The sequence below is a fragment of the Pristiophorus japonicus genome, chromosome 1 (genome assembly GCF_044704955.1).
Source record: "Pristiophorus japonicus isolate sPriJap1 chromosome 1, sPriJap1.hap1, whole genome shotgun sequence".
NCBI classification, from domain to species: Eukaryota; Metazoa; Chordata; class Chondrichthyes; family Pristiophoridae; genus Pristiophorus; species Pristiophorus japonicus.
In genome coordinates, this window is record NC_091977.1 from 97,329,517 (window position 1) to 97,356,624 (window position 27,108).

At 43.5% G+C, this 27,108-nt stretch overlaps 1 protein-coding gene and 1 pseudogene across 1 annotated transcript in view; both read left to right on the forward strand.

Moving 5' to 3' along the window:
* The window catches only part of LOC139264760 (semaphorin-4D-like), a 232,684-nt gene extending 206,577 nt beyond the window's left edge, over positions 1–26,107 (forward strand). Inside the window, exons 10-15 of the mRNA XM_070881848.1 lie at positions 2,010–2,166; positions 2,816–3,038; positions 9,836–9,948; positions 14,123–14,295; positions 19,748–19,800; positions 23,497–26,107. Coding sequence (XP_070737949.1) covers positions 2,010–2,166; positions 2,816–3,038; positions 9,836–9,948; positions 14,123–14,295; positions 19,748–19,800; positions 23,497–24,440 — 1,663 coding nt within the window. The 3' untranslated portion in view covers positions 24,441–26,107. The remainder of the gene's footprint in view (positions 1–2,009; positions 2,167–2,815; positions 3,039–9,835; positions 9,949–14,122; positions 14,296–19,747; positions 19,801–23,496) is intronic.
* Positions 21,379–21,579, forward strand: LOC139279000 (U2 spliceosomal RNA; annotated as a pseudogene).
* Positions 26,108–27,108: the final 1,001 nt, after the last annotated feature.

The following is a 27,108-nucleotide window of genomic DNA, read 5'->3' on the forward strand; positions in this document are numbered from 1 at the left end:
TTTTGGTGTCACTATCTTACTACGAGTACTTTGTACAGCTACTTTCGTATGCCTCGGTGAAGATGTTGATGATGGCCTGGAGTTCAGCCTCTGAATGTGTTCAGACGCAAGCGTCGTCTGCGTACTGTAGTTCGATGACAGAGGATAAGAACATAAGAAATAAGAACAGGAGTAGGCCATTTGGCCCCTCGAGCCTGCTCCACCATTCAGTAAGATCATGGCTGATCTGACCATGGACTCAGCTCCACTTCCCTGCCTGCTCCCCATAACCCTTTATTTCCTTATCGCTCAAAAATCTGTCTACCTCCACCTTAAATATATTCAATGACACAGCCTCCACAGCTCTCTGGGGCAGAGAATTCCACAGATTTACAACCCTGAGAGAAGAAATTCCTCCTCCATCTCAGTTTTAAATGGGCGGCCCCTTATTCTAAGTCTATGTCCTCTAGTTTTAGTTTCCCCTATGAGTGGAAATATCCTCTCTGCATCCACCTTTTCTAGCCTCCTCGTTATCTTATAAGTTTCAATAAGATCACCTCTCATTCTTCTGAACTCCAATGTGTATAGGCCCAACCTACTCAACCTATCCTCAAGTCAACCCCCTCATCTCCGGAATCAACCTAGTGAACAGTCTTGGATCTAGCCGGGAGGCGACAAAGCTGGAACAGGTTCTCACTGGTTCTATAGTTTAGTTCCATTCCAGCGAAGAGCTTGTTGAGTGTGAGATGGAACATTGCAGCGAGGAAGATCGAGAAGAGGGTTGGCGCAATGACGCAGCCCTGCTTGACCCTGGTCCAGACGTGGATTGGGTCTGCGGTGGATCCGTTGGTCAGGATCACGGCTTGCATGTCGTTGTGGAGCAGGCGGAGGATGACGTCGACAAACTTTTGGGGCAGCCGAAACAGAGGAGGACGTTCCATAGTCCCTCACGGTTAACAGTGTCAAAGGCCTTTGTGAGGTCAAAGAAGGCCATGTACAAGGGTTGGTGCTTGCAGTTGTTGCACAGTGAAGATCATGTCCGTTGTACCCCGTAGCGGAAGGAATCCACACTGTGACTCCAGGAGGATAGACGCACCAACGTCAGTGTTCTCGACCAGGCCAACATCCCCAGCATCGAAGCACTGACCACACTCGACCAGCTCCGTTGGGCGGGCCACATTGTCCGCATGCCCGATACAGGACTCCCAAAGCAAGCACTCTACTCGGAACTCCTACACTGCAAGCGAGCCCCAGGTGGGCAGAGGAAACGTTTCAAAGACACCCTCAAAGCCTCCTTGATAAAGTGCAACATCCCCACCGACACCTGGGAGTCCCTGGCCAAAGACCGCCTAAGTGGAGGAAGAACATCCGGGATGGCGCTGAGCACCTCGAGTCTCGTCGCCGAGAGCATGCAGAAAACAAGTGCGGGCAGCGGAAGGAGCGTACGGCAAACCAGACTCCCACCCACCCTTTCCTTCAACGACTGTCTGTCCCACCTGTGACAGAGACTGTCATTCCTGAATTGGACTGTTCAGTCACCTGAGAACTCACTTTTAGAGTGGAAGCAAGTCTTCCTCGATTTCAATGGACTGCCGATGATGATGACGAGTACTTTGTACAGCTAATGGATACTTGTGCTGTTGCTCACAGTCGGAGGATATGCCATTTACAAGGAGATGTAATCCATGTAACCCATAGCATGTAATTCTGCTCCTGTGGATCTGTAAGCAGTCTTTTGTGACACTTTATAGAATCGTAGAAGTTTATAGTGAAGGATGAGGCCATTTGGCCATAGGGTCCAATTGTCATGTCTTTCCGAGGTCAATTAGAGAAAAATTGCCCTTAAATAGATCCTTTGTGCCAGTTAGAGATCAGAAGAAATGATTAGGAATTTTCTGACTTTTTAAAAATAAAAAAACACTGTGACCCATAGATTTGCAAGTGTTTACCTGATGTATGATGGCCACATCTCAAAACTATACCTAGAAACGATAATCTTATAATACAGTATGATTTTATGACCTTGTCAGGAGTAATTTGGAAGTGTCGGCAGTCTGCGCCTTTAACATGTTCAACGTGGAGGATGTTTTCTCTCAAGGGAAATACATGCAAAGTGCTACCTTTGAACAGTCCCATGTAAAATGGGTCAGATATAGTGGACAAGTTCCAACGCCTCGCCCTGGCTCAGTGAGTATTCATAACTGTTTAAATGAAGTACAAGGTCTGCCAGCTTTATATGACAGCTGTAGCGTGTCACTGTTGCTACTCTAGCAATGGTGAAACAAAATAATGTGACACAGCTGTGTAATTACGAATTTGCAACTTGTCAGTTTAAATGTTTCTCAATGCAGTTTAACAGTGTTTTGTATGACAGTTTGTGTACATGTGGAACTTTAAAAAGTTCCCAGTTTGTCCACTCATGATTACTGTGTTGGCAAAGGGCTCATAAAAAGGTGTATGTACTTGTGGAGCTCTATTATCCCTGTGCTGAGGGAGTTAGCAGTGTAAATAATTCCAGATGATGTGCAGATAATTTGTTGGGTACTTTGATATCTTTCAGTCACTGATATAGGTACATATTTAAAATGTAGGCGCTACCAAAAATTCTAGAATACAATAATCAAGAAGTAAAATGTTCTAATTTTAAAACAAATAATGTTTTTACCATTTTGTTATCTGGAAGCCCAGAACAATAATAGGCTGTTATGACTCAATATAACATCAGTTCTTCAGTGATTGAAAGTAACATGTTCTCCTTTGATATATTTAGTTATGGGAATAAGTGGTTGATGTTGGAATATTGTTTTCATCATTCAATTCCTTTTTCCCTTTCCAGTGTATAAACAATGAGGCGCGAGCTTTGAATTTCAGCAGCTCGCTCATGTTGCCCGACAAAACTCTCCAGTTTGTTAAGGACCACCCCCTGATGGCAGACCCAGTGAACGCCATCGGAAATGGACCTAAATTGGTCAAGAAAAATGCAAACTATATACAGATTGTTGTGGACAGAGTTAGAGCACTTGATAACAACCTCTATGATGTTATGTTTGTTGGTACAGGTGAGTTTTTGTAATGTACGGCCATTGGAAATTTATGAATGTATTCATTTGATAGTGGACATGTATATCCATTGCATACTGGGTTGAGGACAGAGACTTAATAAAAGGTACAGGAACTAGCAGAGCACATAAAAGAATAAGGCAATTGCATAACTAAGTACTTGCCCATGGGGTTCCTCTATAGGTAAAAGTAAAGCTTCACTAACACGTGGCAAAAATTTGAAAATCTATTCTGGGCCTAAGCTTTGTGACTATCTGAGAGGACCCTAACAAAAAAAACACTGGGAACAGTCAGCAGGTCAATTTGCTTTTGTGCAAGAAAGATGAGTTAACGTTTCAAGTGTGGACCCATTGTCGTAGAGGGGATGTGGTGAATTTGATTCTGGTGGCTGTCTGTGCACAGGCTGCAAGAGACCAGAGGGTTACAAGGCTCTGTAGCAGAGTCTTTTACACATTCGTTTAATTACGATTATAACATTTTTAAAACTGCATGTATCTACCTAATTGTGATAGTGTTTCACCATAGCATTACTTTCTCATTGATCTGCCTGCTTGAGCTCATCCAAAACTTTGCTACCTGTACCCTGACTCGCACCTTTCCATTCACTTATCAGCCCTGTGCTCGCTGACCTACATAGGCTCCCGATACAGCAGTGCTTCAGTTTTAAAATTCTCATCCTTGTGTTCAAAACTCTCCGTGGCTTTGCCCCTCCTTATCTCTGTAATCTCCATCAGCCCTACAATCCTCCAAGGATTCTGCATTCCTTCAATTCTGGCCTCTTGTGCATCCCAATTTCCTTCGCTCCTTCATTTGTGGCCATGCCTTCTGATTTCTAGGCCCTAAGCTCGGAATTCCCTCCCTGTACCTCTCTACTTCTCTCTCCTCCTTTAAGAAGCTTTAAGAATCATGAGGGGCCTGGACAGAGTAGATCGGGACAAACTGTTCCCATTGGCGGAAGGGTCAAGAACCAGAGGGCACAGATTTAAGGTGATTGGCAAAAGAACCAAAAGGTGACATAAGAAAAAACTTTCTTACACAGCAAGTGGTTAAGATCTGGAATGCACTACCTGAAAAGGTGGTGGAGGCAGACTCGATCACTGCTTTCAAAAGGGAGTTGGATAAATACCTGAAAGAAAAATATTTGCAGGGCTATGGGAAAAGGACAGGGGAGTGGGACTAGCTGAAATGCTCTTGCAGAGAGCCGACGCTGGCTCCCCGGGCCGAATGGCCGCCTTCCATGCTACAATCATTCTATGATTCTAAATCCTTGAAAGCCTACTTCGTCCTGTCCTAATATCTCCTTATGTGATTCTGTGTCAAATTTTGTCTGATAATGCTCCTGTGAAGAGCTTTGGGACATTTTTCTATGTCAGAGGTGTTATATAAATGCAAGTTGCTGTTGTTGCACAAAGCCCATATTGTTTTCTCTCTCTCTTGTATCTCATTATATTTTGGAATGTACTTGTCCTCTCCTAAGTCCATCTGTGCCGTATATTATTTCCCAGCTGGGTAGGGAACAGGCAACCTGCTTTCAAATCTGTGGGAAAGTCTAAGAAACCAGTCCAAGGAGAACATTCCTTCAAAGTTTTCTGCCTATCTGTACAGAAGACCCTACTTGGTGAAATGCTCAAACAGTCATTTGCAATTTGGGAGTCACAATGAGTTACTTCCCTCCAATTTTCTCATTCTGTCTGGTGACAGCGCTTACATAGGATATATGACACAGAATTAGGACATTTGGCCCAACCAGTCCATGCTGGCATTTAGCCTCCTCCCTTCTTTCCTCATCTAAATCTATCAGCATAACCCTATATTCCCTTCTCTCTCATATGCTTGTGCAGCTTCCCCTTAAATGCATCTATACTATTTGCTTCAACCAATCCCTGTGGTAGCGAGTTCCACATTCTCACCATTCTTTGGATAAAGAAGTTTCTTCTGAATTCCTTATTGGATTTCTTGGTGACTATCTTAAATTGTTGGCCTCTAGTTATGCTCTTCCACACAAGTGGAAACATTCTCTCTGTATCCACTCTATCAAAACCTTTCATAATTTTAAAGACCTCTATTAGGTCACCCCTCAGCCTTCTTTTTTTCAAGAGAAAAATGACCCAGCCTGTTCATGTTTTCTTGATATCAACACCCTCACATTTCTGGTATCATCCTTGTAAATCTTCTCTGCACCCTCTCCAGTGCCTCTATATCCTTTTTAGAAACATAGAAACATAGAAAATAGGTGCAGGAGTAGGCCATTCGGCCCTTCGAGCCTGCACCGCCATTCAATAAGATCATGGCAGATCATTCCCTCAGTACCCTTTTCCTGCTTTCTCTCCATACCCCTTGATCCCCTTAGCCGTAAGGGCCATATCTAACTCCCTCTTGAATATATCCAATGAACTGGCATCAACAACTCTCTGCGGCAGGGATTACATAGGTTAACAACTCTCTGAGTGAAGCTAGCTAGCTATCCATTCTGCTACTTGTCCCTTGATTCTGCATTCTCTGACCTTGTTCATCAGTCTATTATAGGGTATCCTATCAAAGGCCTTTTGAAAATCTAGATAAATTAAATCTACTGCATTACCATTGTCTACTCTCTTACCTCTTCAAAAAATTCAATCAGGTTGGTCAAACAAGACGTTCCCTTTTGAAATCCATGCTGATTATTCATTACATTGAATTACTTTGACTGTACAACACAGAAACAGGCCCTTCAGCCCAACTGCTCTGTGCCGATGTTTACGCTCCACATGAGCCTCTTCATCTCACCCTATCAGCATATCTTTCTATTCCTTTCTCCCTCACATGTTTATCTAGCTTCCCCTTAAATGCATCGTTGCTATTCACCTTAACCAATCCATGAGAGGGGAGGGTGGGTGGGTGGGTGGGTGGTGGTCGATGGTCGAGAATCTATGAGAGAGGATTTTTCCTTGGGAATGCGCAGACTCGTCTTACATTTTTTGTTTCTAGATCTTTTACTCTATTTTCTCCTTTAGTAGGGATTCCATTATTTTTCCTACCACCAATGTTAAGGTGACTGGTCTATAATTCCTTGGACATACTCTATCCCCTTATTAAATAGAGGTATTACGTTAGCTATCTGCCTGTTCTCTGGCACACCTTTTTCAAATGAATTATTAAGTATGTGTAGTAATACCTCTGCTATCTCTTCCCTAGATTATTTTACAATGCATGGATGCAATCCATCTGAACCAGGGGTTTTATCCTCTTTGAGTTTGCTTAGTTTATTTAATATATCCCTCTCTCTTTATTTTAAATGCACTTATCTAATTACTAATCTCATCATCCAATGTCATGTCCACCTGTTCTATCTCCCTGGCAAATACTGAAGCAAAATAATTATGTAATATTTCTGCCATCTCTCTATCGTTACCTTTGGTGTTATCCTGTCGAATCTGTCATGGCCCTATTCCCATCCCAACCTTCCTTTTTTATTGATGTGTCTGTAAAATATTTTACTACTTTGTTTTATATTCCTTGATAATTTAATTTCATAGTTCCTCTTTGCCTTAATTGTTTATTTTTACTTCTCTCCTAATCGCTTCATATTCTCCCTTATCATGCACTCCCCTGCTGTCTATGTACTTAATGTATGCCTCTTTCCTTGCCCCCAATTTTTCACTTATGGTTTTATTCATCCATGGAGTCTCATTAGTGCTTAGTTTGTTTTTTCCTTTTAACGGAATATATTGTTCGTGCACTCTGATAAACACCGTTTTAAATGTTTCTCATTACTATTCTACATCGTTGTTTGCCAATATTGTTGCCCATTTTATTTTCCCAATTTCTATTCTAAGCCCTCAAAATCAGCTCTTCTCCAATCTCTTTGTCATACTTATGTTCTTCTCAATTATCATTTTAAAGTGTATAATATTATGATCACTATTGCCTAGATGTTCGACTACTTTACTTCTCTTATCTGCTCTGGTTCATTTCCCAACCAGGTTCATACTACCAACTTAGGTAAGGTAACTAGGGATGATAAGCAATGAAGGGTTATATTGGATTTTTATCCTTCCTGTTCAGCTCCCAGGTTTGCCAATAAGATAACTCAATGCCAAACAACCCAGTTTTTGGCTTAATTGCTTCAATGACATGACTCCGAGAGAAAGGTGATATTTATTACTCTCCAGTTACACTTCACACTATGTTTTACTGTACACAAGCTGCACAGGAGGTTTTAGTAGTTATTGGCTGAAATAAGCAGCGTTTGAAGCACAAGCTAAAATGCAGTTTAAGATCTAAAGAAAGGAACAATGTAAAATTGAAGTTAAAATCTAGAATATTACTTCAAAGTAAGTTAAAATTACTGCTGAAATAGTAAAAATTAAAAAAAGAATAGGTGAGAAAGGGAAGATGAGCAGAGTACCAGTAAGTTTTAAGTCTTATAAATGTATGATTATTTAAACTGTATATCGTGGTGTAATATATTACAATTTAAAGCTAGTCCTGAATTGTGAGGCAGATTGTAATGGGGAATTTTCCATTGTCAGTGTGTAAACTGATATTTTTAAAACATTCTTTCTGAAATCATGGTACATAGAATCAGAATAGCTGATGCAAGAGTATACATTAAAGGCTTTATACTGTTTTGTACTTTTTTGAGTGGTAACTCATTGATTGGGTACTTGGTACTTGGAGCTTTTGGAGGAAGCTGGGGAGGGTGAGATGGCACTGTGCTGGGACTTGTCCATTCAGCAGTTGACATTGGGACCTCTTTGACTTAAGGAGCTCACTGAAAAAGGCCCTCCACCTTCTGGTGCTTGCCCAGCCATAAATTGGAAAAAATTCCAACCCAGGGAGAGTAGAATTTCTCAAAGCTGCCATTAGTTCAAATGTTAATGTTGGCCCCCAGTCCTTATCCATCCATCATCATCATAGGCAGTCCCTCCTAATCGAGGAAGACTTGCTTCCACTCCTGAAGTGAGTTCCTTGGTAGCTGAATAGTCCAATACGAGAGCCACAGACTCTGCCATAGTTGGGACAGATAGTCGTTGAGGGAAGGGGTGGGTGGGACTGGTTTGCCGTACGCTCTTTCCGCTGCCTGTGCTTGATTTCTGCATGCTCTCGGTGTTGAGACTCAAGGTGCTCGGCGCCCTCTCGGATGCACTTCCTCCACTTGGGGCGGTCTTGGGCCAGGGACTCCCAGGTGTCAGTGGGTATGTCGCACTTTATCAGGGAGACTTTGAGGGTGTCCTTGTAGCGTTTCCGCTGCCCACCTTTGGCTCATTTGCTGTGAAGGAGCTCCGAGTAGAGCACTTGCTTTGGGAATCTCGTTTCTGGCATGCGAATTATGTGGCCCGCCCAGCGGAGCTGATCGAGTGTGGTTAGTGCTTTTAATGCTGGGGATGTTAGTCTGGACGACGACGCTGATGTTGGTGCACCTGACCTCCCAGGGGATTTGTAGGATCTTGCGGAGACATCATTGGTGATATTTCTCCAGCAACTTAAGGTGTCTGCTGTACATAGCCCATGTCTCTGAGCCATACAGGAGGGCAGATATTACTACAGCCATGTAGATCTTGAGCTTGGTGGCAGTTTTGAGGGCCTGGTCTTCAAACACTCTTTCCCGAAGGCTGTACTGGCGTACTGGAGGCAGTGTTGGATCTCGTCGTCGATGCCTGCTGTTGTTGATAGGAGGCTCTCGAGATATAGGAAGTGATCCACGGTGTCCAGGGCCACGCCATGGATCTTGATGACTCGGGGGCTGTGCGGTGAGGACAGGCTGGTGGAGGACCTTTGTCTTACGGATGGTTAGATTAAGGCCCATACTTTCATATGCCTCAGTAAATATGTTGACTATATCCTGGAGTTCAGCCTCTGTATGTGCGCAGACATAGGTGTCATCTGCGTACTGTAGCTCGATGATAGAGGTTGGGGTGGTCTGGACCTGGCCTGGAGACGGTGCAGTTTAGAAACATAGAAAATAGGTGCAGGAGTAGGCCATTCAGCCCTTCTAGCCTGCACCGCCATTCAATGAGTTCATGGCTGAACATGCAACTTCAGTACCCCATTCCTGCTTCCTCGCCATACCCCTTGATCCCCCGAGTAGTAAGGACTTAATCTAACTCCTTTTTGAATATATTTAGTGAATTGGCCTCAACAACTTTCTGTGGTAGAGAATTCCACAGGTTCACCACTCTCTGGGTGAAGAAGTTTCTCCTCATCTCGGTCCTAAATGGCTTACCCCTTATCCTTAGACTGTGACCCCTGGTTCTGGACTTCCTCAACATTGGGAACATTCTTCCTGCATCTAACCTGTCTAAACCCGTCAGAATTTTAAACGTTTCTATGAGGTCCCCTCTAATTCTTCTGAACTTCAGTGAATACAAGCCCAGTTGATCCAGTCTTTTGAACAGGTTCCCACTGGTTCTGTAGTTTAGTTCCACTCCAGCGGGGAGCTTGTTGACTCTGAGGTGGAGCATGGCAGCGAGAAAGATTGAGAAGAGGATTGGGGCGATGACGCAGCTCTGTTTGACCCCGGTTCAGACGTGACTTGGGTCTGTGATGAATCTGTTGGTAAAGATCACGGCCTGCATGTCGCCGTGAAGCAGGCGGAGGATGGTGACGAACTTTTGAGGGCATCCGAAATGGAGGAGGACACTCCCAGTCCTTAACAGAAATGGGCTAAACAGACTGCAGATGGTAAACTGATACAAAGTCAGAGGTGTAAAAGTGCAGACAATGTACAAGTTCTGATGCCCAAACATTTAAAATACAAGATTTTGTTTACAGATAGTGAAAGTGCATATTCTAAAATGTGCATTGTGTTTTTCAGATAAAGGATTATTGCACAAAGCAATTAACTATGAAAGCGAAATGCATATAATTGAAGAACTACAGATTTTCCCTGACTCTGAGCCTGTGCAGACATTACTCTTATCCAAAGAGGTAAGCATAAATAACATTAATTTATGGCATGTTTGTCTCAAAATATTTATAAAAATGAAGATAATCTGGAGCAGGAACCTGAGTCACCACATATTGGTTCACTTCCTTTATGAGCAGTGTTTTTATACTTTCTTCTGATATCATCTCATCACGTAGCACCAAGGCTACTGAGATTAATTGTATCGCTCCTGCAAATATTTAATGTTGCAAATGGTAGACTGTTAGTATGAATAGTTCCATTGCATTAAGCAAGTGTTTTAGTTTTTCTGGTAGCGAATGGAGTATAATCTTCAGCTGCATTCAACTGAAAAGTCAATAATAAATTCAGCTGCCTCTGAAATAAAGAGGAAATAAACTTGTATGTCATCCAGGTAATGTTGCTTAGAAAAATAAATTAAATGTTACTTTTGTAAATAAGACCTTGTGCTGTGATTATGAGAGCTGTCTGACCAGCGGCATGAGAAATTTAACTGTCATTTCATATGAAACTCAGCAAGAGTAAAGAACTTAAAGCTTCAGTGACTGTCACTAAGGTAGTGATGGTTTTTTGAATTAAATGTTTGTTTAACATATATTTGTCATATACAGTATCTCTACAACCTCCTCCAGCCATACAACCATCCAAGAACTCTGCTTTCCTCCAATTCTAGCCTCTTGTGCATCCCTGATTTCCCTTGCCCCAATATTTGCGACCATTCCTTCAGCTATCTGTGTCCTAAGCTCTGGACTTCCCTCCATAAACCTCTTTGCATCTCTACCTCTCCTCCTTTTAAGATGCTCTTTAAAACCTACTTTCTGTCATAATATATCTCCTTGTGTGACCTGGTGTCACATTTTGTCTGATTACACGCCTGTGAAGTGCCTTGGGAGTTTTACTATGCGTTATATAAATGCAAGTTGTTGTCTCAGATTAAAAATTTTAAATTGAAATAAATATTTGCAATAGAATTTTGAATTGATGACCTTGTTATTTTTGTTAGGCTATTTAACAAAATATTGTAGAATTAATGCCGTATAGCCGTGCAGCTGTTTATAGATTTGATATGCAGCCAACGGGCATAGGAACAGCAATAGGCCATTCATCCCTCAAACCCGTTCCGCCATTCAATTAAACTCTATTTACCAGCCTCGGTTTCATATCCCTTAAAAGCCTTGCCTAACAAAAATCTATTAATTTCAATGTTGGTGTTTTCAATTGACAGCCTCAACAGTTAATTTTTGTGGGTGGGCGGGCGCGGTGGGGGAGAGAGAGTGCCAGACTTCTACCTTTTGCGTGAAGAAGTGCTTCCTGACTTCACCCCTGAACTACCTGGCTCTAATTTTAATTTTAAAGTCTCCTTTTCTTCTTCCACATTTCTTCTCCCAACCCTTGCAATTCTCTGCCTGTCTAAAAGTGGTGGCCCATATATCAGTGTGTGATTTTATGATAACTTTGCTGATACCCCTTCATGACCTTGTCCAAGTAACCTTTATGCGAGCGTGTAGACAGTGAGTGTTGACACTGTTCTTCACAGCTCCAGTATATTGAGGACATATGTTGTGTTCCCATCACCACCTCAGCTGAGACCAACTAATTCGGTACAGACTTGGGGACAAACTTGGGACTTTACTAGTCTGTATGGATCAGTGCTGTACTATGCAATGTATTTACTCACTGAGCTTTTGGGGAATCCAGTCTTTCTATTGTAACAGATAGACTGTAAGATTCTGCCATGCTATAGCTGCTGTCAGGAAAAACTTGGGATCCAAGCTTTATCGTAGCCAGAGAATTTCCTGCAATGGCTTTTCTTCCTGCTCCTGCATCGTTGCCTCTGGTGTCCCCCAGGATCCCTCCTTAGCCCCCTCCTATTTCTCATCTACATGTTGCCCTCAGCGACATCATCCAAAAACACAGCATCAGTTTCCACATATATGCAGAGGACACCTAGCTCTACCTCACCATCTCTCTCGACCTCTCCACTTTCTCTAAATTGTCAGACTGCTTGTCTGACATCCAGTACTGGAGGAGCAGAAATGTTCTCCAATTAAATATTTGGAAGACTGAAGACTTTGTCTTCAGTCCCCACCACAAACTCCGCTCCCTAGCCACTGACTCCATCCCTCTCCCTAGCATTTGTCTGAGGCTGAACCAGTCTGTTCTCAACCTTGTCATAGTTTAAAGAAATACTTACATTTATATAGCGCCTTTCACGACCGCCAGACGTCTCGAAGCACTTTCAGCCAATTAAGTACTTTTGGAGTGTAGTCATGTTGTAATGTGGGAAAATGTTCCATTTATCCTGGAATAAGCTTTCAACCACATATCCGTGCCATAACAAGACCACCTATTTCCATCTCCGTAACATTGCCCATCTCTGCCCCTGTCTCAGCTCATCATCTGCTGAAACCCTCGTCAATGCCTTTGTTACCTCTAGACTTGACTATTCCAACACATTCCTGGCTGGCCTCCCACATTCTACCCGACATAAACCTGAGGTCATCCAAAACTCTGCTGCCCATGTCCTAACTCTCACCAATTTCTGTTCACCCATCACTCCTGTGCTCGCTGACCTACATTGGCTCCTGGTTAAGCAACACATCGATTTTAAAATTCTCATCCTTGTTTTCAAATCCCTCCATGGCCTCGCCCCTCCCGATCTCTGTCATTTCCTCCAGCCACAACCCCCTGAGATATCTGCGCTCCTCTAATTCTGCCCTCTTGAGCATCTCTAATTTTAATATCTCCACCATTGGTGTCCATGCCTTCAGCTGCCGAGGCCCGAAGCTTTGGAATTCCCTCCCTAAACCTCTCTGCCACTCTGACTCTCTTTCCTCTTTTAAGACACTCCTTAAAATCTACTTCAACTGCCCTAATTTCTCCTTGTGCGGCTCGGTGTCAAATTTTGTTTTATAATACTCCTGTGAAACACCTTGGAACGTTTTGCTACGTTAAAGGCGCTATATAAATACAAGTTGTTGTTGTACAATAGTGAGGAAAAAGCTGGAGAAACTGAAGCCTACTTGCTTTCATGCTGGATCAAGAACACATGGGACTTGTGATGATCCTGAGGAGTCTTCAAGGCAGTGTTCGGTTGTGATCTAGAAATTGCCAGCAATTCTAACTAACCTTAAGACCGTGAAAATATCACTGGAGCAGAGCTCTTTTAGTTTTAACTTCTTTCCTGTCTTTTTTTTATATGTATTCTTGGGTTGTGGGTGACATTGGCAAGGCAGCATTTATTGCACAAATCTAGTTGCCCAGGGGGCTTTGAGTCAACCACGTTGTGTGAAACTTGAGTGACATGTAGGCCAGACCAGGTAAAGATGGCAGGTTCCCTTCCCTGAAGGACATTAATGAACTGTTGGGTTTTTGTAACAATCTGGCAGCTCTTTTTCTGATGCTACAAATTACCAGATTTACTGAATTCAATTTCACAACTTGCCATGGTAGAATTTGAACGCACGACCTCTGAGTTGGTAGTCCAGTGCCATTATCAATTGGCTGCTGTACCTATGTTGAGATCTCTGAATCCCATATTGAATACAAACTGGTCCTCAGGTCTTTTTCCTGTATCACTGACAGCAACGTCATAGCTATTGCTGTTCTGGTAAGAAACGCTCTTAACATCTATTTTGGTTTTAGAATTGTTCATTACTCAAAGAAATGTTAGCTTTGATGCATTGTAGCACTCCTACCCCCCCTCCCCTGCCGCCCCCCTCCCCAAATGAGTCCCCCAGAAGCCATCACATTATGCCTGCTCTTTCCCTTGAAAACAATGGCTTCACTCGATGCAGCTCTGTTAAACAGAAGCATAGCCAATTCAAGTCAGAGATTTATACACACACAGGAATGGATGTGGGAGAGAATGACATCCTCGATCCCACTGCCAGTCCATTTCAAGCAATTCTAGTTATGAAAAAACTTGTTACTTCTCAAAAGATTCCAAACTAATGGTAGATTGAAAAGTATCTCCCCCAGCACGGAGATACTTTCAGAACTGTGAATTTTGGTGGGATGATTGTTTTTGATTTTGAGTCATTTTAGCATTCCGTGCTATTTTAATTCTCTGCTAGCAGCGTTTGATGTGATTGAATTGTATTTGATGGTATCCAGAATCTTTCTACATCTCAACGACAGTGGTTTCAATTAATATGTTTATTCGTGTCAATTGATCTTTGACCTTTCCACTTGTAGGACAAAAAGTATCTCTATGCAGGGTCTCATTCTGGAGTTGTTCAAGTCCCTGTTGCTTTTTGTGAAAAATACAAAACCTGTACGGATTGCATTTTGGCAAGAGATCCCTATTGTGCTTGGAACCCACAAAACAAAAGCTGCGTCTGGATTACTAAAGATGATACCTATAAGAGGTATGTATATTTAACACAAGATGACTTTAAATTTACATAGCTATTATAAGCTATCCTGTGGGTTTCTCAAGAGTATGCTGGAGTGCAGTTTTCGATATTTACTGTAGTCCTGCTGTGCAGCCAAAATGTGACTTCACTTGCATGCAGCAAATTTATTGAAGCAATATGTTACGTGACTGACTCACGATCAACACATTACTTATCTTACTGCTTCTGAAAGATACAGGCCTCAGATATATTTAAAATATTATTTATCTAACACTTTATAAAAATTGCTCAACCGCAAGTTACTTTGTTCATCCATCCCAAAACTCCTATTCCCAGTTAATTGTCTACTCCTGATGAATCGAAGTTTATTTTTGTGCTTAAAAAAAAATCAAATATCCAATAATTCGAATTAAGTAATTTAAATAACCACCGCAAAGTGAGACTTTATAGCAGAAAAAGATCATTTGAATTAAGCGATTTTGAATTAAATTGGATTATACAACGATTTTTCCTCTCTTTGGGCCCAAGTTTCGAGCCGCGCCTAGAACGGCGCAGTCCCGACCTGGACGCTTGTTTTTCGCGCCACAAAGTGCGCCTAAAAAAACCCTCCAGATTCTCCACCTCCCTGCAGGTCCTCTGGCCCTCGGCGCAGCGCAGCAGGAGCTGTAGGGGGCGGAGCCAGGTCCCTGCGCTGAAAACAGTGCCGAGACCTCTGCACATGCGCGCTACAGTGGGCACGCATGTTCAGTAGCTCCAGGCGCCCAAAACTGTGTGGGAGGGGCCCGAAGCACGCAGCCCCTAGCCCTGGCCCAATGGCCTCACTGGGGCTGAGTGAATAAGGCTCCTCCCACGGCCAGCTCCTGCTTCCTCCCGACCCGACTCGACTCCCGCTTCCCGCCTCCGGACCGAACCCGACACCGACCTGACTCCCGCTTCCCCCCCGGACCCGACCCGACTCCCGCTCCCCCCCCACCACGGCCCCCGGACCCGACACCGACCTGACTCCCGGTTCCCCCCCGCCCCCGACCCGACTCCTGCTCCCCCCCCCCCCGCCCCCGACTCCCGCTCCTTCCCCTCCCCCGCCCCTACCTCCGGACCCGACACCGACCCGACTCCCTCCCTCCCCGCCCCCCTCCGGACCAGACCCGACACCGACCCGACTCCCGCTTCCCCCCCGCCCCCGGACTGGATCCGACCTGACCTCCCTCCCCCCGACCCGAACCGACCTCCCTCCCACCACCACCCCGACCCGACCCAATGCCACCTACCTGTAAATCTGGTGCTGGGGACGGGCCCTGCCCAAAGTCTCTGGCCCGGCCCGTTCAGCCTCCCTCCCCCTTCTTCCCCCCCCCCCCCCCCACAATCTCCTTCTCCTTCCCCCCTCCCCCACAATCTCCTTCACCCCCCCCCCCACAATCTTCTTCACCCCCCCCCCACAATCTCCTTCACCCCCCCCCTCACAATCTCCTTCACCCCCCCCACAATCTCCTTCACCCCCCCCCCCACAATCTCCTTCCCCCCCCACAATCTCCTTTCCCCCCCACAATCTCCTTTCCCCCCCACAATCTCCTTTCCCCCCCACAATCTCCTTTCCCCCCACAATCTCCTTTCCCCCCCACAATCTCCTTTCCCCCCCACAATCTCCTTTCCCCCCCACAATCTCCTTTCCCCCCACAATCTCCTTTCCCCCCACAATCTCCTTTCCCCCCACAATCTCCTTTCCCCCCACAATCTCCTTTCCCCCCCACAATCTCCTTTCCCCCCCACAATCTCCTTTCCCCCCCACAATCTCCTTCCCCCCCCACAATCTCCTCCCCCCCCATCTCCTTTCTCCCCATCTCCTTTCTCCCCCTTCTCCCCTTTATCCCCTTCTCCCCATCCCTCCCCCTTCTCCCCATCCCTCCCCCTTCTCCCCATCCCTCCCCTTCTCCCCATCCCTCCCCCTTCTCCCCATCCCTCCCCCTTCTCCCCATCCCTCCCCCTTCTCCCCATCCCTCCCCCTTCTCCCCCATCCCTCCCCCTTCTCCCCCATCCCTCCCCCTTCTTCCCCCATCCCTCCCCCTTCTTCCCCCATCCCTCCCCCTTCTTCCCCCATCCCTCCCCCTTCTCCCCATCCCTCCCCCTTCTCCCCATCCCTCCCCCATTTCTCCCCCATTTCTCCCCCATCCCTCCCCCATTTCTCCCCCATCCCTCCCCATCCCTCCCCCTTCTCCCCATCCCTCCCCCTTCTTCCCCCATCCCTCCCCCTTCTTCCCCCATCCCTCCCCCTTCTCCCCCATCCCTCCCCCTTCTCCCCCATCCCTCCCCCTTCTCCCCCATCCCTCCCCCTTCTCCCCCATCCCTCCCCCTTCTCCCCCATCCCTCCCCCTTCTCCCCCATCCCTCCCCCTTCTCCCCCATCCCTTCCCCTTCTCCCCCATCCCTCCCCCTTCTCCCCCATCCCTCCCCCTTCTCCCCCATCCCTCCCCCTTCTCCCCCATCCCTCCCCCTTCTCCCCCATCCCTCCCCCTTCTCCCCCATCCCTCCCCCTTCTCCCCCATCTCTCCCCCATCCCTCCCCCTTCTCCCCCATCCCTCCCCCTTCTCCCCCATCCCTCCCCCTTCTCCCCCATCCCTCCCCCTTCTCCCCCATCCCTCCCCCTTCTCCCCCATCCCTCCCCCTTTTCCCCCATCCCTCCCCCTTTTCCCCCATCCCTCCCCCTTCTTCCCCCATCCCTCTCCCTTCTCCCCCATCCCTCCCCCCCTCTCTCCCTCTACCCCCTTCCTCCCCCTCCCCTCGCTGTCAGAAACACACACACTGACAGACAGAGAATGAGAGACACACACAAACAGACAGAGAGATAGAGACACTGGCAGAGACACACTGGGGGGGACATCCCAGCACGCTGTTGGAGGGCTCCCGGTGCTGCAGTCGGTAAGTAGAAAATGTTTTATTTATTGATTTTTTTAAAAATTATTTCTAATTAATTTTTTTTGATTGATTTATTGGTTGATTTATTGATGTATTTATCATTTATTATTGATGATGGCTCTTTATTTGTAAAACTGAAGTGTTTAATGTTTGTAAACTTCCCTTTAACCCCCCCCCCCACCATTCCCTACGCCTGATTTGTAACCTACGCCTGATTTTCTAAAGTGTAGTAAATCTTCACTTACTCCATTCTAAGTTAGTTTGGAGTAAGTTTTCACTCACGAAACTTTGAAATCAGGCGTAAGTGGCCGGACACGCCCCCTTTTGAAAAAAAAATTCTGTTCCAAAGTGAAACTGTTCTAACTGACTAGAACTGGAGCAAACTAAATGACGAGAATTCCAATTTCTAAGATACTCTATTCTACACCAGTTGCTCCTAAAAATCAGGAGCAAATCATGTGGAAACCTGGGGCCACACTCATCGTGGATTTCTAGTATTTGTATTTCTCTCCTTTTGTACGATATGAAAGATTTTTCTCCCCCTTACTTCCGACAGTGGATTTGTAGTTCTTGTTGAAGCTGTCATTGGTGTAGCACTGCTGAAGGAAGTTTTACCTACTGTTGATTTTCCAGTTTCTAGCACCTGAACAAATGGCCATTAGCCATGGCTCAGGTCTGGCTCACTAATTGCGGTTGCAGTTTCTGAGGTCAATGTCAGACTGCTTCATAGACATTTCCTGTGGCCCTTGTGCAAAATTCAGCCCCCCTCAGCAAAACCCAGAAGTCCATTCCCATTTAAAAAAAATATATATATTTAATGACATAGCTTGTAATAATATGCTGAAAAAAACAAGATAACTTTACACTTTTCTGCACCTCACCATTTGTAGATTTTTCTCCCTGGTTTATCACCGTATGCTCTGGATACTGTAATTCCACAGGAGCAGAATGCAGAGAGGTGGGGGCAAGACAGTCAGATAGATATCATTATCTATCTGACTGTCTTGCCCCCACCTCTCTGCATTCTCAGCAGGAGCTGGAACTCCAGTGTTTTTCTACCCGGTTGTCTTTATGGTGCTATGTACAGGGCAGTAGTGATACCCACCCTCCTATATGGCTCAGAGACGTGGATTATGTACAGCAGACACCTCGAAGTAACACCAGCGCTGCCTCCGCAAGATCCTACAAATCCATTGGCAGGATAGACGCAACAACAGCAGTGTTCTTGCTCAGGCCAACATCCCCAGTATCTGAGCATGGTCAATGCTTCATCAGCTCCGTTGGACGGGCCATATCGTCCGCATGCCAGACACGAGACTCCCAAAGCAAGTACTCTACTTGGAGCTTCGACACTGCAAACGAGCCCCAGGGGGCAGAGGAAACGCTGCAAGGACACCCTCAAAACCTCCTTGAAAAAGTGCAACATCCCCACCGACAGCTGGGAATCCCTGGCCCAATACTGCCCAAAATGGAGAACGAGCATCCGGGAAGGCGCTGAGCACCTCGAGTCTCATTGCCGAGAGCAAGCTGAAGCCGAGCGTTAACAACGGAAAGAGCATGCGGCAATCCAGGCTTCCCACCCACCCTTTCCTTCAACCACTGTCTGCCCAACCTGTGACAGAGACTGTGAGTCCCGCATTGGACTCTTCAGTCACCTGCAAATTCATTTTTAGGTGTGGAAGCAAGTCATCTTTGACTCCGAGGGACTGCCTAAGAAAAGAAGATGGTTCCACAAGAGCAGGGTGAAAACCACAAATCCCAAGATGCAACTTTCCTGTCACTGAATTTGTCAAGAACAGCTAGAAATTCCCAGGTCCAGGTGAAAGTTCCAAATGCAGCTTCCAGCTCCAAATAGAAAGGCAGGCTTGGGTGATGAAAACTTCTCCATGTATTTCTAACCCTTGTCTGTTATTTTTTCATTTTGATGATTATGTATCAGACGTGCCTCAGTCAGCCGATAGCACACTCTCCTCTTAAAAGGTTGTGGGGTCAAGCCCACACCAGAGACTTGAGCACATAACCTAGGCTGACACTCCAGTGCAGTACTGAGGGAGTGCTACACTGTTGGAGGTGCCGTTTTTCGGATGATACGTTAAACCCTCTCAGGTGGATGTTAAAGATCCAGTAGCATTATTCGAAGAAGAGTAGGGACGTTCCCCTCGGTATCCTGGCCAATATTTATCCCTCAATCAACATCACTGAAACAGATTATCTGCTCATTATCACATTGCTGTTTGTGGGCCTTGCTGCGCGCTAATTGACTTGAGCATTTCCAAGATTACAACAGTGACTACGCTTCAAAAGTACTTCATTGGCTGTAAAGCGCTTTGGGACATCCTGACATTGTGAACGGCGCTATATAGATGCAAGTCTTTTTTTTCTCAATATGAATGTGAAACCCAGGGAATGACAGTTTTGGCATGTGAAACATTAGATGCAATACTTTTTAATTGTATAGGTGTTCAATTTTCTTCCCTAAATCTTTTTTTTACTAAATATATACAGCAGTTGCTTCTAACTGTTAACTACCCATTTGAATTGTTTACTTTCCACAGCAATTTGATGCAAGATCTGAATGGAAATGCAGCTCCCTGCGGAACTAAAGATGGTATGTGGACAAATGCTGATGCTCATCATTAACTGCATGTCTTTTAATCGTCACCTTCTCTACAGATCAGGAAGCAATCCATAGGTCAATTTGCTGCTGGCAGCAGATATCCTTTTCACTAACAGTTCAACATGATGTTCTAGAAACCTAGATTTGATATCTGATGTATTAATCTTAGTTACTACAATTCTAAAGATACAGTATTGACAAATTAATCATCTTATAGCAGTGTTCTTGTGCATCAAGAAACTAGAACTCACTGATCCTAGAACTAGAATCCACATCAGCATCGACTGCCACAAGCTTAATCAAATATAGAGAAGCACTATAAATGAAAATTACATTTAAATAATGACCAGAAACTTGAGACATTGCAGTGACACAACACCTTGGAGCATCCGTATGTAGTGTTTATGTTTACATCCAGAATCCCCACACTAAGTTCCAAATCTTGTCTGGACTGCCCATGGGCTAATTAGTTTCCTGATGGGAGGAAGGAAAAATTGGAAGTAAACTGATATCCAGGCAGCTTTCACTTCCTACTGGCCAGTTTCAGAGTGATAATTGGTGACGATTCTGGAGTAAATTGTCTATCTGGTCATAGTAGGAACACCTGTAAGGTGGTGTCTACCTTGCAAATTAAAAAAAACGTGCAACATTTTCTAATATGAAAGAGGAACTTGGAGATATACGCATCATTTATTTATCCCTAAAATCACCTTTCCCTTTAAAGGTAAATCATAACAGTACAGCTGCTAAAACAGAAAGCAGATCTAATGACAAAACTGTTTTAAAGAAGAATTTATAAACTCAGGATTTTTTGAACAGAAATCTATATGTAACCTTTAGTAAGCTTAAAATACAGCTGATATAATCTAACAGAGAAAGCATCTCTTTTAATGTATACAAGTAAGGAACCTATAAATTAGAATTGTCACAATTAGTAGATATTTAAAGTTGTCCATTAATGTTACGGTTTGGTCAATAAATCAGTGATTCATCAAATAGCAAATGTACATAGATCCAGTAAATATAATCCTTGAACATTGAATTGACCATGAAACCTGAGTTATTAACCCCAGTTTTGACTACCCTCCATATGCTGAGAACGATATCCAGAGAATGAGTTTAGCGAGTCAAAACTAGGTTACCATGAGGGGAGCTGGAGAGAAGAGCAAAAACTATTTTTGTGTGAGATAAATCATTTCAACCTATCTTCAAATACACCTTCTGTTGAATGATATAAAAAGTAACATTGATTGGATTTATGAGGATATCTGAGGGCAGAGTCATCTGACTGAGGAGGGTGGCATAGCTGTAGAGCAAGAACTATTAGGTAAATGGAACCTGACAACTGATTGGCTGGCTGTTGAAAAAGGTTTTGGGGTTGAAATTCAGTCACGCCATTTTTGGGGGTGGTAACCGAGGTGAGGAGGGACTTCCTGCACCCAGCGCGGAATTTCTGCCCCGGCCATGAAATTCCAGTTACCGCCACTCACGGGAAGTGGAGTGCAATGTCACACACTCCACTTCCCTTTGGCCTGGGTTTGGAGGCATTGCGCGGCGCCTCCACGTTGCGCTGATGCTCGGCCTTTTGGCTAAGATCATGCGTAACTGACCTGACAGGGGAGTAACCATGACCAGAAAGTGGTTCTCCCTGGATCAGGAAGGTGGTTCTCCTATGCTTTTTGGAAATAGGAGGTGGGTGGGGGGCCTGCCCCGTCCACCTCCATGGCACGAACCTGGTATTGCAGTACTTCCAGGAACGGTGCAGCTTTGGCTCTAGGCCTTTTGGCTAAGAGCAAAATCATTGGCGCAGAGTGATCTTTGATGTCCGCAAGGTGACCTTTGGCGTTTATGATCTGACAAGTTGATCTGACAAAGAATTGGAAAGATTGGCAACAAATAAAACTTTTTTTTTAATTTAAAAAAATTTCAACGCCATTCCCCTCCGTTAAAAATCCAGAAATCACTTCCTAACCAATAAACCTGTTAACAATCCATGACCCCCACACAATGGGGTGGTAGGGGAAGGAGAAGGTCAGGAACTTGGGAGGGGGGAGAGAAGGTCAGGAACTTGGATGGTGAGGGGGGAGAGAAGGTCAGGAACTTGGATGGGGGTGGCGGGGTAGAGAAGGTTAGGATCTGGGGGGACAGTGGGAGCGCAGTGAAGGTTAAGAACATGTTTGTGGGGGAAGGAAGAAGGTCCTAAACTGCGAGGGTGAGACCTGTCTGTACTTTGAACTCTGTCTGGAACCTGGCAATCAGAATGAATGAATTACATATTGCTTAGACAGGCAGGATATCGTTACACATTCCAGATGAACTGCTGGGGCAAATCAGAAATCTTACCTTCCAAGGCGACAAGTTAGAAATCTGGTGTTGCAAATAAACATGACCTTATGTAGCTCAGACCCACAGCAATGTGGTTGACACTTAGCAACCCTGTGAAATGGCCTAGCAAGCCACTCAATTAAGGGTACCTAGGGATGGGCAATAAATGATGGTCTTGTCAGCGACGTCCACATACCATGAATGAATTTTTTTTTAAATGGATTGAAGTATAAATTATTCAAAACTGTTCATTTTTATTTATAATGAAACAGAACTGGAAATCTTTAAGCCATTACATTTTGGAGTATACATTTCTTTAGAGTTGAGCTCTATGTAAGTTTTGAATATTCAGATGGTCTCTGGTGGCCATACTATGAGCTTGTCATTCAGGAATAGCAGGTTGGCAGTATTGTCAAGGATGAAAAAACATTACCCAATGATACAAAGCTAGGTGGTAATGTAAGTTGTGAGGAGGATACAAAGAGGCTACAAGGGGAGATAGACAGGCTAAGTGAGTGGGCAAGAACATGGCAAATGGAATATAACGTGGAGAAATCTGAAGTTATCCACTTTGGTAGGAAAAGTAGAAAAGCAGAGTATTTTTTAAATGGTGAGAGATTGGGAAATGTTGATGTTCAGAGGGACCTGGGTGTCCTTGTACATGAATCACTGAAAGTTAACATGCAGGTACAGCAAGCAATTAAGAAAGCAAATGGTATGTTGGCCCTTAGTACAAGAGGATTTAAGTATAAGAGTACTGCAATTATATAGAGCCCTGCTGAGACCATACCTGGGGAATTGTGTACAGTTTTGGTCTCTTTATCTTAGGAAGGATATATTTGCCATAGAGGGAGTGCAATGAAGGTTCACCAGATTGATTCCTGGGATGGGGGATTATCCTATGAGGAAAAATTGAGTAGACTAGGCCTATATTCTCTGGAGTTTAGAAGAATGAGAGGTAATCTCATTAAAACATACAAAATTCTTACAGGGCTTGACAGGATAGATGCAGAGAGGATGTTTTCTCAGGCTGGGGTGTCTAGAACCAGGGGTCACAGTCTCAGAATAAGTGGACGGCCATTTAGGACTGAGATGAGGAGAAATTTCTTCACTCAGAGGATGGTGAATCTTTGGAATTCTCTACCCCAAAACGCTGTGGAGACTCTGTCGTTGAGTATATTCAAGACAGAGATCGATAGATTTTTGAATACTAAGGGAATCAAGGGATATGACGATAGTGCAGGAAAGTGGAGTTGAGGTAGAAGATTAGCCATGATCTTATTGAGCAGGCTAGAGGGGCCGAATGGCCTACTCCTGTTTCTATTTCTTATGTTCTTATTTCTTTTATATTTTATTTCGTAGTAGAATCTGTGTCACCTGAAGAGGACAAAGTGAAACGAGGAGGATTTAAAGAACTGAAGTGCCTACCTACGTCTAGACTGGCTAAAGTTATGTGGAAGTTAAATAACAAAACTCTAAGTGAGAATTCAAAATATCGAATTGTTCAAAACAATTTGCTGATTTTCCCTCTTACTGAAGAAGATTCTGGTACCTATGATTGCTGGACAGTAGAAGCCGTGATGGGGAACCTGTATGAACAGCTGGTGAAAAGGTATTCTCTGATCGTAGAGGATCCATCTAACGTTGTAACAACTTCCCCAACTGCATCATTTACTAAGATGGAAGGTAATTCTGCAACAACTCCGACAAGCACAAATAAAGAAGGAAAGTCTCATCACACGCTCACACCCCCGATTCAAACTGATGTGTCCACTTCATCTGTGTTGCACACTTCAGCTTCCACATTCTCAATCCCTATGTTTCTAACTACAGTTAATTATGATCCAGCAGTAGATACTAAAATTGTCAGTGAGCCTTCACGGGCGGAAAGAAATGATAGCATTCTGTTATGTTTCCTAGTGGTGATTACACTTCTTTTCCTGATGCTAGTTGTTTACAATTGTTACATGAAATACTTGCCAGGTCCTTGCCTGAAATTACGCTTGTATTTTGTCGGCGATGGGAAAAAGCCAGAATTTGATTATGATAATGTGTCTGAGGAGCTGGTGAAACAACAGGCAGTGAAAATCAATTCAGATAATCAAGGTAGTGAGCAGATTGCTGCTGGGGACAAGGGCTATGAAACTGAATCAGACTGTGGGAATGGCAAAATTCCTAATGCAGAGAAACCCCAAGAGCTCAAACAAATCCAAGAAAACCATTCCATTGGTTCTACCGACCCAGAGAAAGATGTAGATATTGCAGATATTAAATTCATTGATGAGGAAGCCCAGAGTCTTTGTTAGCATTTTTGGTATTGCTTACAGTTGTAACAGATAAGCTGTTTGCAAGTGTAAGACCAGAAAGTTAGAAAACAGTGATCATGAAATGCTATAAAAGTTTGCAGTAGATTAAATAAATTTTTAGAAATTGATGTTAAAAGCGAATACCTATCTTACATGTTCAACCTGCATTATATTCAGCAATCACAGAATAGTTTTCATATGTACTCAATATACAGGTGATTTGAGTTTCATTCCAAATTGGAAATAATTAATTTATCAAATTGGTAAATCTCAAAGTGGTGTCCAAATTGGAGCATAAATCTTTTTTTTGCATATACTGTATATGTAGTATTTTATATTGCACTGAAAATTTGAGTAATTTTCTATTAGAAATAATTGTAGCTTATTGCTGTATCTAATGCAGGTTGATGCTTTTGTTTATGCTAACATTGTACAGCACCTCAGGGATCAGACAATTAATAGTAGATTTGTGTATTTTCTTTAACTTGTCCTTTGAAAATAAATGAGGAAAATCTATTATACGGACTTCAGGTAGCTTTAGATTATAATGTGTGTGTTACAGTGAAACATGGGGTCCACAGGATTGTGATTTATAGAAGTAATGCATTATAAAAGGAAAAAGTGTATATTGTTAAAGTGCTGTTACTGAGCCATGGCTACAGCATAGAGCCTAGTTACGAAGACTTTTCGTACCTGTGGAAGACTTTCAATACTCAGCTGAGCATTGTACCACTTATAGCTGCATTGCCACAGAGATGGATTTTTCTAACCAGTGTGGTGTGGGACAAATTGTATACCATGGACACAAATGAAAAATATCAGTCGTCGCATCCTATAAACGAGTAAATTCTTACAGGCTGCAAAGTTGTTGCGGTTTTGCTCTGGATTTTGTAAAAGCCTGCTCTGATGGACTTTAGTGGACTGACAAAAGAGCATTGGAACCTGTGTTTTGCTGCTATAGATGTTCATTTATTTAGTAACCCACTGAACTGCTATTGAAAATAAGAGCAACTACTGCAATTAACCAGCTTTTTAATCTCTCACTGGTATGGCAGCACTGTACATTTATATTTTAAGTTTATGTATAACAAGTAATTTCATTTTGTTTTCTGGCATTGTTATTTGCTACTTTGTATATATGCAAAAACAGGTTCCTTTTGAAATTGTTTTATTCAACAAAAAAAGGTTTCAAAAGGATTTATGTAGAGCTAACTTCTAAGGAAATTGGTGTTCCATGTGGTACGTTTAGTGGTATAAACCAGTTCTTGAATTGTATAGAAAATTGTGTATAAAACTATTTTTATTTTTTTAATTGTGTAAATAGAAGTTAAATGCTGCAAAAATACCATGATCATCATGTACAGAAACAGCATTTTAGAGTACTGAAAATTTGATTGAGCCTCGCGTGTTTTCTCAATCTGCCTTGCCACACCAAAGTTTATACAGTCCTTAAATACCACTACTTCTGTAGCTTCTGCCTGACTCAGTCTATTTATCTCTCTTGCCCTTTAATGCATGACCAATCATCTTTATATTATTTGTATCTTTAGAACTCTGGTTTGTGCCTTTCTGTCTCACAGCTTCTCCTGTTTTACCTTTCACTCCTATCGGTCCCTCCTCCACCTATTGGGTCTGATCCACCTCCTTTCCTTGCTATTACCCCATCTGAAGGGTCTTCTCATGAATGGTCTAGTGCAGACAGTACAGTGGTCCAGCTGTTACCACCACTGCTGAGCGACCAGACACACAGTGTGTGTAGCCCTGGATCTGTTCACCTCTTCTGTCAAGCTATTGGTGAGTGAGCATCTGTTAACAGGAGTAATTAACTTTTTGTGTATTAGGCAGGGGAGGGGGAGATACAAAACTGTCCTTTTCAGTACTGTGAAATTACTTTCCTTCTCCTTACTAAGGAAGAATGTTTTAAATGTAGTAAATGAGCATGTAAGCTTGATATTTTGAAATTTTGAAAGTCTAGAGCCAGTCCCTGAGATTCTGTTAGAATCTTTTTCTGTACAATAATCTAAACAGAGTTTATCAAGGACCGAGAAAGACATTCTCATTTTTATACCTTTCACCCTGGCCAATAGTTTGTGATATGTGGTACTGCACAATATTTGGTTAACTGTAAATGTGCATTGGTTACTTTTGATTATAAGCTGAAATAGTTTCTTTTTTAAACCGAATTACACAATAAAACTCAAATTGCAAAAATCCATTGTACTTTATTAGAGTTATATTCGCAAAGTAATGCGTACGGGCAGTGAACGATGCAAATCTTATGTGATTGTGTTGATTATTTTTATGAAATACCATTCTTGAATGGTACTATTTATTACATACTTCACAAGTTGCTTGAGTTGCAAAAAATTTAGTGTTACTTATTGCTGATAGATTATGGGGTGAAATTCTTCAGGGCGCTTCTCACTGCCACCATAGCCTTGGCTGAACTTCAGCGGAAATCTGTTTACACATGTAAATGGAGTTTCAGCCGGAATTATGGCAGTGGAGCAGAAATTCGCCTCCTGTATTTTACACCTTTTGATTGGCTGGCTGGCTGGCTGGCTGACACAGGGTACTAATCCCTGATAGCGGGGCTGCAGTTTGTTAACAGCACAAAATTAATTCTTAGGAGAAGAAAATTTGAATCTTGGTATTTAAAGATACAATA